Raw genomic sequence first — 20,615 nt, 5'->3', positions numbered from 1 at the left:
AATAATTGAATTCCTGAGAAGAATTTTATTATTTATGGAAATAATTGAATACTTGTGAAAAATTTTATTAAAATGTTTAAAAAGAATTGAATTTCTGTAAAAAATTTTGTTATTTTTGAAAATAATTAAATTCTTCATAATAAGAAATTTATCAAAATTTTTTTTTTAAATTGAATTTCCATGAAAAATGTTATTATTAGTGAAAGTAATTGAATTATTGTGAAGAATATTGTATAAAAATTTTGTTAAATATTTGATTTTTTCGAAATTTAAATATTTATAAAATAGAAATTCAGCAAAACTTTTTGTTTATTTTTAATGAAAACATTATCAATCATTGAATATTGTGAATTATCTATTTAGTTTGTCAATTATTTATTTTATCAAATATTTACTCTGTCAATTATTTATTTTTTTTTTCTTTAATTTGTCTTTTCTTCGACAAAGAAAGAAAAATAGCAAAGAATAAAAATTAAAAGAATAAACGAAAATTTATAATCTACTTGAAAGGACCAAATTCTGCAAAAAAAAAGGCAATAACTATTTTAAAGAAAAGCGGAAAACAAAGAAAGCAATCGAAACGTATACGAAAATAAAAAAGTTCAGGACAAAATTAAGAAAACAACTTGAAAAAATCAGAATCAAAACGAAATTCAAGTGCAAAGTTTCACTGTCAAGTATTTTTTTTCGAAAAAAATTAAAACAGAAAATCCAGAAAAACCGGGAAAATCTAAAAAGAAAAGCAGAAATAAGAATAAAAATTTAGTTTCAATCTAAAACCGGAAAATCAAAAAGGAAAGAAAACCAGAATCAGAAACTATATAAAAAAGACCAGAAAAAACAGAAAATCAGAAATCAAACACAAAAAACAGAAAATCGAAAAGGAAAGAAAACTAGAATAAGAAACTAAATCAGAAACCATATAAAAACACCCAGAAAAAACAGAAAATCTAGAAAATATTAAAAGAAAATCAGAAATCAAACACAAAAAACAGAAGATCGAAAAGGAAAGAAAACCAAAATCAGAAACTATATAAAAAAAACCAGAAAAAACGGATAAATTGGAAATTTTTCTACCAATTCATCAGAAGAAACTAAAACTAAAATCAAAATCGACACACTGGAGGACTATAATTGAAAAAAAACCCACAATATTGCAGTTATCCTAAATTTATTTAAGATACTCTTTACATCACGTTGTATACACAACCTAATAATAATAATGCAAAATGATATTAAGCTTGGAGGGCCTTAGACTATAATACAATATTCTCTATTTTTTTCTCACTCCCCAATCACAAAACAAAAGAAAAATGCAAATCGCCGGTGATATTTCTATGCAATCCAAAATAAAACTTGAAATATCTCCGAAAATAAATTCATTTTCTTCAAAAAAAAATTAACTCAATAAAAAAGAGAACAATTCTCTCACTAGATGAAGAAAACTAAAAGAAATCAAATATATAAACGAAATCTAAACTAATTTTGATAAGATGACACTTTTTGTTTTCGTTTTCATTGTACAAAATCTATAATATAAGAATTGTCAGGATCTTAAAATCTTGTATAAATTGAACAATTCAAATGATATAATTATTTTTTTTTTTTGTTAGATTATAAAGTTTCCCCAAAAATTCGAAAAGCTAGTATTAAAAAAAAGAAGACGAAGAATAATTATTTCTAGAGAAACTCTATCGTATCTAATATATCCTATTTTAGGAACAAACTTTCTGCGAATTATTAATTATTAATTATTAAATATAGAAATAGAAATTGTTAATTTATGTAAATAACAGTCGCTGCACAATATTTCTTTCATACATTTTTTTTTCTTTAGCTCGTTTCCTCTTTCTCGCAATACTATTACGATATATTTCAGTGTCAATTTTTTTTGTTTCTTCATGAATTAAGAAAAAAAGAAAAAATTGCAATAACTGAAAATTTGGTATGTTTCATTTTCTTGAAAATTTAGTTAATTGCTTATATTTTCAGTTTTTTTTTCTTTATCGAGTGATTTAAAATGAAGGATAACATATGTAAGATGCAGACATATGTTATTAATATATGTATAATTTACATATATTTTTATATATATTTATATTTATTATATATATGTATAATATATATAATATTTTTTTTTTATGAAATTAGTGACTGGCATTTGTAGAGTGAATTTCTCTTGGTGAAATTCTGACTTCTCAGGCTCAAATATAATTTCATTCTCGATTATCTTTTTTTTTTTTTTGTTTTGTTTTTAAAATTAATATTTTCGCATAGGCATTGATCCTTTGTAAGGATCGAATCGGTCATAGGATGCTGGTGCTCCTGGTGCGGACATTCCCAAAGATTGCATCGGTCCTCCTTGATACATCGGTGGACCAGGATGCCTCAGTGCATTTCCCACACTATTTGAATTACCCCATCTGTTTATAGAAATTTTTATTTAATTAATCCTCCCCCAGTTGCTTTTTTGCGACTTTGTAAATTTTTCACTCATTTATTACTACTACTTATTCTATCGTTTTATCAGGCTTCACACTCAATAATTTAAAATAATTAATAAATAAATAATTAAATAATTAAATTAAATAAATAATTAATAAATAATTAAAAAAAATTATCAAACAGTTGCTTTAATACTGAAAAATGTAGTAACTTTAATTCAAAATTTTTGAAAAATTCAATTATTTTTCAAATTTTTATAATAAAAAAAACAATTTTATTTAAATGTAATTTTTAAAAGTAAACAAATCAAATTATTTAATTCCAATCGTTCACAGGAATTAGGAAAATAAATGAATAATTTTACAAAGTAAAAACTTAAATGTTATTACAGTTTTACAACAATTAAAATTTTCAACGATTTCAATTTAATAATCTTTTAAAATTTAGTAATTTAAAAAAAAATTCGTACAATAACGCTTTTAATATTCAATTATTATCTAAAATTTCAACTGAAATTAATTTCTATATCAATTCTTATTAGAAAGTTCAACTAAAATTCAACTATTTAAATATAAAAATAAATAAAGTATTAAATAATTGAATATTTCTCAAAATTTAATTCTTATAAAGAATTTATCAATTTTTTTTAAAAATAACTGAATTTTTTAGAAGAATTTTATTATTTATGAAAATAATTGAATTTTTGTAAAGAATTTTATTTAATTCTTTTTAAATAATTGAATTCTCGTTAAAAGTTTTATTATTTGTTAAAATAATTGAATAATTGTCAAGAAGTAAAGAAAGAATTCAAGAATTTAACAATTTTTGAAAAAATAATTGAATTTTTGAGGAAAAATTTTATTATTTATGAAAATAATTGAATTTTTGCAAAGACTTTTATTTAATTTTTTTTTAAATAATTGAATTCTCGTGAAACATTTTATTATTGAAAAAAAAATAATTGGATTCTTGTGAAGAATTAAAGAAATAATTTATTAATTTTTTAAAAAATAATTGAATTTCTGAGAAGAATTTCATTATTTATGAAAATAATTGAATTCATGTGAAGAATTTAATTAAACTTTTTAAAATTTAAATTCTCGTGAAAAGTTTAATTATTTGTAAAAATAATTAAATAATTGTCAAGAATTAATAAAAAAATTCAAAAACTTATCAATTTTTTAAAAAATAATTGAATTTTTGAGAAAAAATTTTATTATTTATGAAAATAATTGAATTCTTGAGAAGAATTTTATTTGAATCTTTGGAATTAATTAAATTTTTATTGAAAACAATTGGATTTTTAAAAGAAAACATTATAAAAATTTTTGAAAATAATTAAATTCTTAAAAACAATTCAATTATTTATGAAAATAATTTAATTTTTAACAACAATTTTATCCAAATTTTAAAAAATGAATTCCATTGCAGAAATTGATTGAAAACTTGGAAAATAATGTAATTCCAGCGAAGAATTATGTTATTTATAAAAATAATGGAAATCATGTTAACAATTTTGTTATTTAATTTAAATAATTGCATTCTTGCAATGATTTTTATCAAAATTTTGTAAAATAATTGAATTCTTAGGGAGAATTTTATTAAAAGTTTTAAAAAGAATTGAATTGTTACGAAAAATATTATACAAATTTTTTAAATAATTGAATTCTTCTGAGCATTTTTCGTAAAATTATATTAAAAATAATTGAATTCTCGTGAAAAATGTTTTATTACTTGGAAAAATAATTGAATTCTTGCGGTAGAATTTTATAAAATGTTTTTAAATTGATTTTTTGTCAATAAATTTTATGAAATATTTTAAATAATTCAATTCCTGTGAAAATTTTATTACTTATAAAAAAAATTGAATGTTTGCGAAGAATTTTATCAAAAATCTTTTGTCGAATTTTATTAAAATTGCATAGAAATTGAAAATCTTTGATTTTCGAAAAGTTTTTGAGAATAATTGAATCGTTTTAAAGAATTTATTACAATTTTTAGAATTTCTTTTTTATTTCAACTATTAGCAAATTTAATGTGATGCAAATTTCCCCAAAAAAAATGAAGAAAAAAGTATATTTTAGTGTCATAAATCTCATTTAGTAGATGAGTGCGAAGCCTGTTTTATTTAAAGAAAAAAAAATTAATTGCGAAATTAATCTCTTTTTTATGAAAACTTAAAAAAATTGATAAAAAATAAAAACCAAAACAAAAAAATTCAATTAAGTTTTTATTAAAATTTCTTCCTCTTTGTATTTTCCCCTTTATATTATCATTATTTACTTACTTAACTATTTATTATTCGTCACTTATTCGATTAATTTTAATCATTTTTAAATTCAATGGTGTAGAAATATAATTTCCACCACTTTTCTTTTTATTCATTATATAACACTCTCTGTAAATCAAAACTTTTATTATTTAAATAAATTGAGAATTAGAATTAATTAAGAATCAGAAGAAAATTGATAGAGAAAAATGGGGGAATAAAATTTCTGTATTTTTATTTATAAATAAAAAATAAAATAATATGAATCGAAAATGAAATTATAAATCTTAATAAAGGAAAGAATCGTAAAATTACTTTTATGTTTTAAATTTCTTTCTTCTATTTTTTTTCAAGCGAAAACTTCTGTAATGAATGTTTTTTAATTATTTTCCTTTTATTCTTTTTTTTTTGATAAAATTATTTCTTTTTTTTTAGATAATTATTTTCGTTTTTTTTTAGACATTCACAGAAATTGAAAAATATTAATAAAGAAAAATTTTGTTCATTACTTAGAAAAGCGTTACCTGTTGACGTTGTCGGAGGATCGACTGCTCCAACCGGAAGTTTCATTGCGTGGATCGCGTGTGCCGCCACTTGGAACAGAATTAAAAGATTTTGCAGAAGGTGGTCCGGAATGCCATCCACCTGGACGACTGTTGTCCACGTATCGACTGTCGCCTGAAATAATAAATTATAAAATAATTCATAAAATAAAACACAAAATAATAAATTCTAAACGAAAATAAATAAAATTCTCATTTCTTAATTTAAACCTTTGCTTTGGAAATTAAAACAATAACAATATTTAAATTATAAATAAACAATAAATATATGAATATTTGGTAATAAAAAAATATTAAAATAAATAAACAATTGCTAAATTAAATATATTAAATATATTAATATAAATAAACTGAGATTAAATAATTTCAGCTTTTGTAAAATAAAAAAATTACAAATGTTAAAATTAAAAACTCACGTGGTGCATTCGATCCTGGTGGTTTGGAACTTTCATTGTAACGACCGCCGTGAGAGTCTCGTGAACTTCGATGAGATTCTGGATCTGATCGTCGAACATCTCGATCGCGACTGTAAGGCGCAGCGCTTGGTCGTTCATATCTTTTCGAAAAAAATAAAAATTTCACTATTTTTCAACTTTTATTACAATTTTTCATTCGCAAAATCAATTTTTTTCTAAATAAGATTTCGAATAATTGAATAAATTCAGGCTTCACAGTGTCCCTAAAGAGTATTTTAGGGTAAATAAAATTTAAAATATAAAAACTATTTTAGAGTATAAAACTTTATGTTTTATAATAATTAAAGATGACCGACTGACAAAACAATTATTTTATTATTATAAGAATATTGTTACTGTAATTTCTTCAAAATTATTTCTATCATTTCAATTCAATTAACATTTTCTAGAATTTTTAACTAAAGTTCTACTTTAAAACATCAATTATTATTTAATTAAACTGTTTCAAAAAAATTCATTCTACAGAATTGTTAGTTAAAAGTACGAAAAATAATAATTTAATTCTACGAGAAATCAATTATTTAAATACATAAATAAATAATATTGAATGTTTCTTAAAATTTAATTTTTACGAAGAATTGTATTAACAACTTTTGAAAATATTTAATTTCTTTTAAGAAATTTATTTAAAATTTTAATGAAATTTATTATACTATAGTATATTAAGCAACAAGAGGAGAAACGCAGCCATTTCTTTACGGTGATTTTTGTGACACGAGTGGAGGTCGAGGGCGCCGTAGGCGCCCCGAGACCGGAACGAGTGTCACAAAAATCATCGTAAAGAAATTGGCTGCCTTTATTCTCGTGTTACTTACGATATTTTTTATTCCTAATGCACAAAAGCGGCGATTTCAGATAGCAGACGACAGGGAGTAAAAGTCATTCACTTGTTCGATTTGTATGAAAATGGCGGCCGATTTCTCCCTTGGGCAAGAAAAATGCATGTGAACAGCTAATTTTCTTGCCCTTGGGAGAACACGGCCGCCAATTTCATACGGTCGAAGAAATGAATGACTTTCCTCCCTGTCGGCTGCTATCAGAAAGCGCCGTTTTTGTGCATGTGGGATAAAAAAGAATTTTATAACAATTTTAGAAAATAATTGAAAACTTTTTCAAGAATTTTATTAAATTTTTTAAAAATAATTGAATTCCTGAGAAGAATTTAAATAATATTTTTTTAAAACAATTAAATTCATGAGAAGAAGGAATTTGATTAAAATTTTTGAATATAATTGACTTATTGAGAAGAATTTTTGGAAAATTTTTGATAATAATTTAATTCTTGAGAAGAATTTCCCTATTTATTTATAAAGATAATTGAATTCTTGACGAGGTATTCGTGAAAATTTAAAAAAATAATTGAATTTCTTTGAAAAATTTTATGACTTTTGAAAATAATTGCATTCTTGGGATGAATATTGTCTTTTAAAAATAATGTAGGTCATAACAAGTTTGTACAGATTATAAGAATTTAAAATACAACCAACTTCTAAACAAATTTTTTAAATTTTATGAAAAATTTCATCGATCATAAATTTTAAGATTTTATTTAACATCAAGTTAAATTTGTTTTAATCTTTTAGTTTAATTCATTTTAATCTTTTAATTTAATTCATTTTAATCTTTTACTTTTATTTATTTTAATCTTTTTGTTTAATTTATTTTAATAATCTCAAAATTAATAATTAGACTTGAGAATAGCAGTAAATTTAGAGTAATTAAATTTATTATTAATTGATTATGTAGATCTAGGGAAAAAAAATTCGTGTCTCTAAATTACTACAATAAAAAAAAGAGAGAGAAAAAAAAACTTACCTGTCTTTAACTTGTCGTGGATCGATTGTTGGTGATGGAGTTGGTAAAGGTTCACGACGAACAATCACCTCTCTACTTCGAGAAACATCAGTAAAAGTTTCCGGTCGACTGCTACGAGACGAAAATTCACTGCTTCTTTTGTAATCCTTCTTCAAACCAATATCTGGTGCTGATCTGTATCAAAATTCAATTTCTCATTAGTTTCATTATTTTTATTACCAATAAAGGAAAAATTTTCTAATTTATAAAATAGAAATTTAATTTCTTCAAATAAAAAAAATTAAATAACACTATTTTTCGGCATTTTTAGCCTAAAAACAATAAAACGTTTCGAAAGTAGCAAAAATTGAATTTTTCATTCGAGAACAATTCGAAAACTATTTAATAAAATGTTAAATTATTAGCAATAGTTATTTTATTAAATAGAATAAAATTTTTTTTTTTTAATTTATTTTATTCAATAAATAGATTTTAAACGCAACAATTCGCAACAATTTCGATACGTTTTTTGTCTCAATTTGATATCCTTAGAAAAACTGTGAAAGAAAACATTTATTTAACGAACCTGCTTGTATCGTATCTGGTGGCGGGCGAAGTTTCCATTCGTCTATCAGAAACACGATCCATAATATCGGATCGTCTCTCGGGCACTCTCTCGGGACTGTGTCTACGTCCAATTTCAGTGGTCATTCTTTTTCTCTCGGGCTCCGCGTACAAATCGCGTCGATCGCTCGACGTTCTTTTAATTGTCGGCGGTGGTGGTGCACGACGACTCTCCTCCAAGCGCATCTGTTGCCTCTTCAATTCCAATCTCTCGCGCTCCAATTTTTCACGTTCAAGCTTTTGACGTTCACGTTCCAAGCGCAATAATTCCGCCTTCTCCTGTTCAATTCGTTCGCGTTCGCGACGCAATTTCTCCCGCTCTCTCTCGAGACGCACTGCCTCGTCCCTCTGACGGCGTTCAACTTCACGCTGTCGTTCAATGTCCTCACGACGACGATGCTCCTCCTCACGACGGCGACGTTCCTCCTCGCGAAGAAGTCTCTCTCTCTCGCGCAATCTCTGCCTGTCACGTTCATCCTTTGGTGTGTCAAATATAAATTTGAAAAAATATTTTTGGAAAAATATTTTCTTAAGTAAGAAGCATAAAGAAAAAAAAGGTAAAAAAATAAAAATAAAGAAGTGGAAAAAAGGTAAAAAGTAAAAAATAAAGAAGTAAAAAAATAAAATTGAAAAGGAAGAAAGAATTGAGAGAAATTAAGTAGCAGTGATTATTGAGAAAAAGAGGAAAACTAACTCGAATTTTTGCAAAAGTGAGAACATCATCGCGCCGACGGTGTTCTCTGCTACGAGAACGACTGCGAGATTTGTGTCTGTCAAATGATCGAACTCGTTTTTCGTCACGTCTTCCTCTCTCGCTCTCCGGTTTTTTGCTCGTTGATTTTGTTGAACGTGCGTCCGATTCTTTTTCCTTGTCGTCCTTCTTTTCAGCGTCCTTATCCGTCTTCTTTTCTTCAGAATCTTCCACTTTCGCGTCTATTTTCTTAACACCTGCAAAAACATTTATATACAACTCATCTCATTTTCAAATTTCTTTATTAAACATATTTTTTATGAAAAAAGACTCTCTCAATTTGTTTATTTAAAAAAAAAAAATAATAATGAAAAAAAACAAGGTTGACATAAAAATTTGATTTTATTTTTCCCTGATTTCCAGACAGAACTTTTGACTTTGAAGAACAGAACTTTGACCCTATAGAATACTAAAATATTCTTTAGGGTCAGGGAAAAACTAATTAGAAAAAAATGTTTGTAATCTACATTTATTTTTAAATATCTTCAATTATTGAAAAATTATTCGAAACATCAAAATAATTGAATTCTTGCAAAATTTTTAGGCGAATTTACTTAAAATTGTATTGAAAATAATTCAATTTTTAAAAATTCTATTAAAATTCAAAAAGAAAATAATTGAATTCTTTCCAGAAATTTTATTAAAATTGTAACGAAAATAATTAAAATTCCTGCAAAGAATTTTATTAAATTTTTTGAAAATAATTGAATTGTTTTGAAGAATTTTATGAAAATTTAGTGAAAATAATTAAGTTCTTCCAAAAAATTTAATTGAAATTGTACTGAAATTGAATTCTTCTAAAGAATTTTACCAAAATTTTTAAAAATATTTACCAATTTCCGTTTCCTCAGACTCCTTTTTCTTCTCCTCTTTATTATCCTTCTTCTCAATGATATCCTGATGATTGTCTTTCAACTTTTCTTTCTCCTCCTTTGGTTTCTCCGATTTACTGCTATTCGAATCTCTCTTTCGCATATGACTCTGTTGAGAATCACCCTTTGCCTAATTAATAAAAATGAAAAAAAGTCGTAGTGATTTAAAAAAAAACCAAATAATTTTTTTTTCAATCACTTCGAAGAGAATTTTCTTTTTTCTTGTGAATTTGTACGTACCTTTTCTACCGATATAAATCGTCCATGAAGTTCAGTTCTATGCAAATGACTGATACATTTCGATGCATCCTCACTGCTTGACATTGTCACATAACCATAACAACGTGCTCCCGGTGTTCTTGCATTTGTCACAACTTTTGCTCCAATAACTTTTCCATACTTGGAAAATATTTGCTTTAAATCTGTCGCACGTGTTGTCGACGATAGTCCCGACACCCATAAATTTCGACTGCTCGCATTCGATGAATTTTGCGACGATTTTTTATCTGTAAAAGAAAGAAAAAAATTATTAAATCAAATAAATTCAAACTGTAATTTTTTAAATTCGAAATAATTAATTTCGTTAATTCGAAATTAATTTCGTTACGAGTTAAATTTTAAAGAAATGGATAAAAAAATTTGAATTATAAAATTAAAAATTAAATTAAGAATTAAAAATCAGAAAATAGAAAAAAGACAAAATTGAAAGTAAAGAATTAAAAAATTGTTACCTTTGTCATCTCGCTTTTGTCCTTTACCGATCGAATCTCCGCTGAAAATAGATAATTTATCAGTCTTTGGAGAAATAAAATAAAATTCTTTTTTCATTATACTGTCTGATGAAAAATAAAATTTTTAAACACTAATTAAGAGACTTAATAATTATCTCTGTAATTATGTTAAGCCCATAAATTTGGCTAGCAATTTTTTTTTTTATTCTCGTCTAAATTTGCTTCAACAAATTTTCTAACTATTTTTCTCTTTTATAACCTATTTGGTTGAAACACGAGTTTCTATATTTCTTTTTTTTCGTTAATTATTTTTGAAAAAATTTTTTTTTTCTTTATTGCAAGCAATTATCACGAATATCCTTAGAAATAAAAGTCAGTGGTCACTTAACGAAACATTTTTTTTTATAATATTTTATCAGCGTAAGTTGAATATCACACAATTTTTCTTCTCGAACACTTTTTTGGAGAAACAGTTGGCGCACTCGCTTTTTAGGTAGAATTTTCTTGTTTCATTTTTATATTTCGAGAATCACAGTCCAGTTGATAGGAATATTTTGTCACCGATCGGGATTCTGTTTTATACAGAATCTTCGATTCTTCATTATTTACACTATATAATAACCGGGTGAGATATTTACAAATTTGTCCTCTCTCTTCAGATTCTTTTTTTTATAATAATTAACGAAAATCCTCTTTTTTACCGGTTTTGTTATCTTTTTCTAAGTTAAGACAATATTTATTTATTCTAATATATGTAAATAGTCTATTTTATCTGGTTGGCACTAGTTTATAAAACTTTTCAAATATTCTATTCTAATTATTCTTTTAATATTTTTGTCTAAAATAATATATTTCTTAACAATTTATATTTTTTACCATTCGTTCTTATAAAGAACATGCAATGGAATAGATTGTTTACTTTTTTAAATTAAAATATTCTTTGTAAAAAATTTGTTAAAAAAAAGGTACAAAGAATAATTTTTTGGTAAAAAATTCGCAAAAAAAAATATTTTTTGTAAAAAGTTTCTAGAAAAATTACTAAATATTCTAATATTCGAAATATTTTTAAAGAAAAATTTAATATTCAATATATTTCTAAAAATTATTTCAATATTAAATATATTTGTAAAAATTATTTCAATATTCAAAATATTTATTAAAAAAAAATATTTAATGCATTCAAAATTATTTATACAATTTAATATTCAAAATTTACAAAAAATACCTTAGAATTCGAAATATTCTTAAAAACTATTTTTATATTTGAAATATTTAAAAAAACAATTTTTTATATTGAAAATATTAATAAAAAATACTTTAATACTCGAAATATTTTACACCTACTTACAATGAATGTAAAATATATTCTTTAAAAAAATATTTTCTTGTAAATATATGAAAAACATGAATTTATTTAGAAAATATTTTACTAATTTTGGAGAAAAGTTTTGTGAAATTGTAAATTTTGACAAAAACAGAAAAATATACGAATTTGTAAAAAATACTCGGACAATTCAATTACTTTCAAAATTTTCAATTAAATTTATTTAAAAAACTCCATTAGTTTATTTTTAAAAAATTCAATTATTTTCATGAATAATAAAATCCTTTGCAAAAAAACAAAATTGTCCAAAAATTTTAACAAATTCTTCAAAACAATTCAATTATTTTCATAAACTGTAAAATTTTTTATAAGAATTAAATTATTTTTATAAATAATAAAATTCTTCTGAGCAATTTATTCAATTATTTTCAGTAGAATTTTTACAAAATTTCTCACAAGAATTCAACTATTTTTTTGTTATAAATATAATAACATTCTTCGAAGGAAATCAAACACTTTTTTTAAAATTTCTATTAAAATTTTTAAATAATTAAAATTATTTTTCTTAAGAATTAAATTATTTTCATTACAATTTTAATAAAATTTCTCGCAACAATTAAATTATTTTTAAAAATATTAAAATTCTTCTTAAGAATTCAATTATTTTCAATGCAATTAAAATAATTGAATCCTTTTTTTGTGGAATTTTAATAAATTTTTCGAAACAATTCTATTATTTTTATAAATTGTAAAATTTTTCAATTCAATTATTTTTAATAATAATAAAATTCTTCTTAAGAATTCAATTATTTTGAATAGAATTTTAATACAATTTTAAAGATTCAATTATTTTTTAAATTTTTTACTAAAATTTTTAAAAAATAATTGAATTCTTTCGTGAAATTTTAATGAATTCTTTAAAACAATTCAATAATTATTTTTAAAAAATATTAATTAAATTCGATTATTTTCAAGAACTTTAATAAAAATTAAATTATTTTCAACAATTTTTATGAAATTCTTTTAAAAAATCATTATTTTCAAAATTTTTAATAAAATTCCTTCAAAAAATTCAATTATTTTCAAAAATTCAAATAAAATTATTCGAAACAATTCAATTATTTTTATAAATTGTATTTTTTAAAAAAATTCAATTATTTTCATAAATAATAAAATTCTTCGCGGAAATTCAATTATTTTTAATAATAATAATTAATATTGAAAAATAAATAATAATATCAAGTAATTTAATTCTTAATATTCCGAGTATTTTTTCTAAATACATATTTTTTTATGAATCTTACAAATGAAATATTATTTTTTTTTTTTTTTGATAATTTTACATTAAATAATATGTTTAATTTATTTTCAAAACTTTTTTCCATAAATTACGAATAATGTAATTTTTAATATTTTTTATCAACGTTAAATATTTTCTTTTCTGCATGACACTGCTTTTGGTAATTATTGACATGCTCATCTTTAAATGACTGCTTAACACTCTTAACTGAAAACAAAGAAAGTGAAAAATTTCCTTTACACTTTAAAAAAAAAATCATTTTTCACTTCCTTTCTCTCATCTTAAAAATATTAGAATCAGTATAAAGAAATGAAAAAAATTTCCTACCACCAGTGTCTTTTTTGAATTTCTATTTCTTTCCACTCTCATTAAAGTTTTTCCCGTTGAACTAATTTCAAACTAAAAAATTATTTCTCTCACCAGAAAAAATTCTTTTTAAGATAAAAATTTATTTTAAAAACAAAATGAAGAATTTTTTTTCAAATTTGAAATGGAGAATATTTTTCAGTTTGAAATGTCAGCGAAAAGTCTTTAAGAGAAACATTTTATAATTCTAATAAAAAAAAAGTATCAAAAGACTGCTAGCCAATTAGTTAGATCTTAACATACCTTTCCAGTGATAAAAATTATGTCCCCCGTTTTTCAAAAGGAAAAAAAAACAATACTGAAGATTACTCACTCCAGATTCTTTTTTTTTGTTGGAAATATTGAAAGAAAAAAAATAGGGAATAAAGTGAAATCTTGCTTGTGTGTTTGTGTGTGAGAAAGACTTTGATACAAAAACAAAGCGATCTTTGGAATCCGTGAGGTCCAAATCGTCATTGTAAATCCGGATGACGGAGAGAATATCCATTGTCGATTATTTATTTTTTGCGACAACATCGTCACAAGTTTTAAAACCACTGAGAGAACCGAGTTTTATTTTTTTTTTTTTTAGCAATGTGAGACCAACCTCTTGCCTCCTTCACCGGCGTCCTTGCTCTTGGTCCCGGCGCTTGCTCCAGTGCTCCCGTCCTTGTTGCTGGCGCTGCCATCCGGTCTACCGCTCCCTTTAGAGTCTCCCTTCTTGTTATCTTGGGTTCTCTTCCTCTCTCCCACTCCACCATCTGCAGGGACAATCAAGGTTTGCAAAAACTGTCACACACACACCCTTTGGAGAGCCAAAAATTGCTCGCTTTTTCTCTCCCTACAAAAAAACTGTATCTGTCACTATTTTGTTTCCAAAAAGAGCGCAGAACGAGTTTTTTTTTTAAAAATCCGTTTTCCTATGGCTCAGCTAATTATTCTTCTCGGAAAGGTTTTAACGTATAACTGTTGACAAGAAGAGAAACAACAAAGGGAAAATCGGTACACGGTTTTCGTCCGCAGGTTTTTGATTTGTTTTTTCAATGATGACTCGTTTTTTCAATGGTAGGTTGAAGATTTTTTTTTTTTTTTTTTATAACATCGAAAAATGATGCTGAAAACATTGCTGTCTTGATTGATGTGAGAGACTTGGAGATTAAAAAAAGATGATGCGTTGAAGATTGAGAAAAAATTATGCGTCTTCAGATAAAAAATTCGCTGTTGTGAGTTGATCCAACGATGCTCTAGGCGGCAGGTAGAATTAATGTAATTTGCATATGAAAATCTAAACGATAACTAAACTTAAAGACTAAATAATTGTTTTCTGTTTTTTTTTTTTTTTTTTTTTTTGTTTCCTGTACTGAAAAAGTAATTTTTTTTTATCCCTGTGATTGAAGTCCTGATAGAGAAAAGAATTTGGAAGACGATTTCGGGGATGTCGATTACTTTGGAGATGATGTCGATCACAGCTTTCCACATTTGTGTCAATGGGCCTCTCGGAAACCTCCCAATTCTCCAGCTGTGGGCACAGACTCCTCGAACCAGATTGGATTGAAGTAATGACGAAAGAAGAAAAATTTTGGCTCCTTTTCTCATTTACCTCGAGGCAGTTTTCACAAGAAAAAAGTTTTGTGAAAGCGTTTCTATTGTTTCTTTTTTCCTTTATACATAGAGAAATTCTAACACTACGCTTACAAACTAAAATTATCAACACGTGTAATTAAAATTTTCAAGTGAGAGACTTACCCTTCTGCCTATCTGGCGTCTCAGTCTGAAAAATAAAAAGAGAAAAATTTACAAATATTCGTAAAGGAAGCAAAAAACTAATTAGTAGATTTTGCACTCGTCAATTAATTTAAAAAAGTAGCTTTAAGACTGAAAAGAAGTGATAAAAAACTATCGGTAGTCTTAAGCATTTTTCTAGTCATTTTTTAATTTTAATTTACTTAATCAATTAATTTAATTTTAATTTAACTTAAATTTTCCAATTTAGTTATTTACGTTTGTTTTTTTTGTTTTCTAATATTTTTGACAATTTTTCTTTTTAAAATAAATAAAATTCTAATTCTAATTCGCAAAAATTCAATTATTTTCATAAATAATAACATTCTTCGGAAGAATTCAATTATTTTTATAAATAGTAAAATTTTTTACCAAAATTCAATTAAGTTCTAAAATTTTAATAAATCCTTCGAAAAAAATTCAATTATTTTTTTAAATAGTAAAATCTTTGCAAAAATTAAATTATTTTCAATAAAATTTCAAGAAAGAATTCAATTTTTTTAACTCGTTATAAAATTTTTCAAAAGAATTCAATTATTTTCTATAATCAAATTTTTAATTATAGTTATAAACAGACACGATTATTTTAAGGAAATTTTTCAAAAGAATTTAATTATTTACTGAAACTTTAATAAAATTGTTTAAAAGAGTTTAATTTTCTATCAGTAATTGTAATAAAATTTTTATAGTGAAATTATTAATTACAATAATTAACAAAATCGATTACATTGAAAAAATTAAAGAAATTTTTTAAAAGGATTTAATTATTTTCTATATTTTAATAAAATTCCTTAAATGAATTAAATTATTTTAGAAAATTGTTACAAAATTCTGAGAAAAATTTTACTATTTTCTAAAAATTTTAATAAAATTCAATAATAAAAAAATTCAATAGCTTAACAATAACAATTTCTAAATAGAGTGATTAGTGTTTTACTGAAATTAATTCCCCTAGAATTTTGAAAATAATCGCATTTTTACAGGACTGTAAAGTAAGGAAATTTTATCAAAAAAAATATCAAATTATTCAAAATCTTAAATAGTGTATGAATTTTGTTTTTCAAATTAAAAAAAATTCATAAGTAGAATTACAGTTGCAATTATTAGAAAAAATCAAATTATTTTCATTTATTATAATAATTTAATTCTCGCACAACTTTTTGATAAGAATTGATTTTTAAAAAAAATGTAAGTTCAAATTTTAGAAAATATTTCAAGAATTGGAAGAATTGTAGTTCTAATTTCAATTAAATTTCAAAACGTTTTACATTGAAAGTATTTTAAAATTTTAATTTCTGATAGAAAAAGAAATAACAAATATTCAAATATTTATTAAACAAAAATTAAAAAATTCAATTTAGAAATTCTCAAATAGTGAGGTTATTTAAAAAAAAATCGTAATTAAAATTCTTTTAAAAATAGTTGAATTCCCAAAAATAATTTTTAAAAAATTAAAAATATGGAATTTTCTCAAATTTAATTAAAATAAATTTTATTTTCTTGCTTATTAAAAAATAATTTTTAAATATTATTGTATTTTTTTGAAAAATTGTTAACAAAAAATTTGGAAAATAATTAAATTTTACAAAACTTTCTGTATTTAAATAATTCAATTATCGTTGAATTCTAATAAAAATTGATTTAAACTTTTAGACTGGCCGGGGTTTGATCAACTTATTTAGACATATTATATTTACAAATATTACGACTGTATGTGAAGTATATCCGGTGCTAATATCCAAACTAACATAGAACCTATAATTAGGTTTTCCTGCAGTCTAACGGTTAAAAAAGAATTTCGCAGATAAAATTTTGGAAAATAATTGAATATTAGAAGCGTTATAACTGGAATTTTAAGAAATAATAAAATTTTAAAAACTTTCTAAATTTAAATATTTATTTAGAAAAAATTATTAATATATTATTTTCCTTTAAAAATTATTGAAGTTTTAAATAATTTTATTCAAAACGCGAATTTAATTATTTAAATACAAAAAGTAAATAATTGACCTAGAATAATTAATTATTTCTAAAACTTGCAACAAACTTTATATTGTTTTAATTTTAAATTTATTTAAAGGACCTTAATTGTATAAATAATTTTAAAAATTTATAAGTTGAGAAAGAAAATTGAAAGACAATTTGTCGCTTTTCTATTTACTAAATAGTAGTAAATCGTAAGAAAAATAGTAAATAATAGTAAGTTTTAGTAAATGAGTGCAAAGCCTGAAAATTGTGATTACTTTTAAAAAATTAAGTATTCAATTGAAAATATTAAATTACCTCCTCGGCAAGGAGATTTTCCTCATCTTCTCCAATAGTGAGATTAATCGAGTCCTCGTTGTCAATGCCATTTGTTTCAGCAGTCGTTGTTGATTCCGTATTTTGTGACGATTCTTTATTATTCAAAATTTTTGGTTCCTCCTTCAAAATTACTTGGACCTTTTTCTCCTCCTCTTCTTTTATTTGCACTTTTTTCTCCTCGACTTCGCATTTTATGTCATTTTGAGATACATCTGTATCATTCATCTCTTCGTCTTTAACTTCATCTTTGACTGCTGCCTAAAATAATAGAAAAAATATTTTTCTGATTACATTTTTGAATTGTTTTTTATTGTTTATTATTATTAATTATTGTGATACGCTGATTCCGAATGGAATTTTTTATATTCTCACAAAAAATGAGAAGGTCTTGTTTTTAATCAAATTTATTCTTTTTTTCAGAGCGTGTCACACAATTAAAAATTTAGAAATATATAATATAAAAATTACATCAACTTCAGTTTTTATATTTTCATCAGTAATTTCCGCACTAGTTTCTTCAATGCCTTCTGAACTCTCAGAAACTTCGACTTTTATGTCCGATGTGTCCATTTGCTCCTCTTGACTTTGTGCACCTGTTCCTTAAAAATAAGAAACAAAAAATGTTAATAAAATTTTCAAGGAGATAAAATTTTGCAAAAAGACAATTTTATTCGAGGGAAAAATTATTTATTGTAAGTTACCACTATTTTTTCTTCCGGATTTATTTAGTGCATTTGGAACTATTAAATAATCATCAGGATTATGACCCTCCTCTGCAATAACCTGCAAAAAACAATTTAAATTTAATTTTATTCGTTCTAAAATTTAATTAACAATTCATCGGGGGGGAAATTAAATCCAGAGACAATTTTTTTCCATACAAATGAAGAATTTCTTTCAAGTTTTCTAAAATAATCGTGTTTTTTAATAATTGAAATTAAACATTTCATTAAATTCAATTTTATTAAAATTTTTAGAAAATAATTAAATTCTTCTCAGAATTTTATTATAATTTTTTTTAAATAATTTATTTCTTTTAAGAAAGTTTATTAAAAACTAGAAAATAATTGAATTTTCTCGAAGAATAAATACGAGATTTTGACAATAATTGAATTCATTACAAAAATTTCTTTAATTTTTAAAATATAATCGATTTTTAAATAATTGTAATAAACAATTTTACTTTTAATTTTTTTTAAATTATTGACAGAGAATTAAATTCTTTTAAACAATTTTATTAGAATTTTTACAAATCATTAAAATCATTTGAAGAATTTCTTAAAGTTTTTTGAAAATAATGTAGTTTTCCTAAAAATTTTAATTGATTTAATAACAAAATTTTAGAATATAATTGAATTCTTTCGAACAATTTTATTAAAAATTTAAAAAAAAACAATTCAATTTTCTTGTGAAATTTTACTAAAATTGTATTCAAAATAATTGAATTCCTGCAAAGAATTTTATCAAAACAATGGAAAATAATTGAATTCCTTCGTAAAATGTTATAAATTAAATTATTTAAAATGTTTAAATTATTTTAAATTAAAAAATTTAAATTTTTAAAAATCGTAATTAAATTTTTTTGAAGAATTTCTTTGAATTTTTTTCAAATAATGGAGTTGAAAGTAATTGAATTTTATTAAGAATTTCTATCAAGTTTTTAAAATAATTGTGTTTCTTAATAATTGAAGTTAAATATTTGAATTTTGATTAAAATTTTTGTAAATATGTAATTGAATTCTTTTCAGAATTTTATAACAATTTTCTAAAATAATTAATTTTATTCAATGAATTTTATTAAAATAATGAAAATAATTGAATTCCTTGCAAAGAATTTTATTATTTATGAAGATAACTGAATTCTTACAAAGAATTTTAAAATTTACAAAAATAATTGAAATGTTTAGAAGAATTTATTAAAATTTTAGAATATAATTGAATTCTCTGGAATAATTTTATTAAAAATTTAAATAATAATTGAATCCTCTCGTGAAATTTTATTACAATTTTTTAAAATAATTTATTTCATTCAATGAATTTTATTAAAATATTGAAAATAATTGAATTGAAGAATTTTATTAAAATTATTAAAATAAGGTTAAATTAATTTAAGTTTTCTAATAAATAATGATTTAATACATCCGTTACCAAGCAATTATTATCCAAAAAATATTCAATTGTTAAAATAACGGAATTTTGAAATAAAATATTCGCAACTAATGAACGAAAACAGAGTAAAATGTAAAAACCATATAAACGAAAATTCGTAAATAAAATTAGCTTTCGTGGCAGAAAAAGAACGAATATCAGAGTAATAGAAAATAAATTTTATTACTGATAAGCATAATTGCCAATGTCATCAGTTTTTATTCCCCGAACAATATTTTAACTTACAGTTTGAAAAAAATAAGAAAATAAGAAAATAAGAAAAATTTCAAAAATACCAATCGAATGAAATATGATAAATTTAAAATGTGCACAATCGACAGTAAATTGAAGTCATTGAAGATGCTATTATAAAATTAGGATCAATAAGGTTAAAATGGCGTCAAGTCCCACCAACCCATCATAAATATGCCAAATGAAACAAATTTTTAATTTCTTCTTGATATTAAAGATAAATTAAAGAAAAAAAATTACCTTTGATAGTCGTTCTAAAAGAGCGGCTTTATTTCCAGTTTTATCAAGGCCCCGTCGTTCGAGTTCATTTTTAAGATCTATAACACGAAGCTCGGTTAATCTTTTGCCTTCTGTGTCGGCCATTGTTAATCTACAGGGGCAAATTGGCGAATTCCAATGTCCGATTGAAATAACTACAATAGACGTTGCACAATTTACTGCTTATTCTTTGATACTTTATATTAAGAACAATCGATTATTATTTAACAACATAACAAATAACACTAATTTGTGTCGGAAATATATGTTATTAAAATTTTTTTTCAAGACAAATAACCACGCACCAAGGGAAAAAAAGCAGAAACTAAACTGCTAGAACCGGAAACGAAACACGGTTCTCTTTTGCCTGTCAATAA

At 23.4% G+C, this 20,615-nt stretch overlaps 1 protein-coding gene across 2 annotated transcripts; it reads right to left on the bottom strand.

The window, feature by feature from the left end:
- Positions 1–1,154: 1,154 nt before the first annotated feature.
- LOC122498543 (SAFB-like transcription modulator) lies at positions 1,155–20,575 on the bottom strand. 2 transcript variants are annotated; one of them, XM_043606317.1, is made up of 15 exons: positions 20,221–20,575; positions 18,282–18,363; positions 18,049–18,179; positions 17,560–17,838; positions 15,241–15,265; positions 14,102–14,255; positions 10,526–10,566; positions 10,035–10,300; positions 9,756–9,924; positions 8,866–9,119; positions 8,134–8,648; positions 7,569–7,742; positions 5,694–5,833; positions 5,239–5,392; positions 1,155–2,423 (listed from the first exon to the last, which is right to left on the bottom strand). In XM_043606317.1, exons 1-15 carry the CDS (start codon positions 20,341–20,343, stop codon positions 2,261–2,263), a joined length of 2,670 nt encoding a protein of 889 aa, XP_043462252.1. In that variant the 5' UTR covers positions 20,344–20,575; the 3' UTR covers positions 1,155–2,260. The 2 variants fall into 2 exon arrangements, with proteins under 2 accessions (XP_043462252.1, XP_043462253.1); XM_043606318.1 differs by having other exon boundaries at positions 9,756–9,903.
- Positions 20,576–20,615: the final 40 nt, after the last annotated feature.

Source organism: Leptopilina heterotoma, unplaced genomic scaffold (genome assembly GCF_015476425.1).
Source record: "Leptopilina heterotoma isolate Lh14 unplaced genomic scaffold, ASM1547642v1 Lhet_152, whole genome shotgun sequence".
Lineage (NCBI taxonomy): Eukaryota > Metazoa > Arthropoda > Insecta > Hymenoptera > Figitidae > Leptopilina > Leptopilina heterotoma.
This window is presented reverse-complemented; position numbering and strand designations above follow the sequence as displayed.

Coding starts and splice junctions, on each gene's coding strand:
- LOC122498543 (XM_043606317.1), bottom strand. CDS start 20,343: ATGGCCGACACAGAAGGCAAAAGATTAACCGAGCTTCGTGTTATAGAT. Junction 18,364..20,220: donor TTTTAGAACGACTATCAAAG/GTAATTTTTTTT, acceptor TGTTTTTTGCAG/GTTATTGCAGAGGAGGGTCA. Junction 8,649..8,865: donor TCACTTTTGCAAAAATTCGA/GTTAGTTTTCCT, acceptor GACACACCAAAG/GATGAACGTGACAGGCAGAG.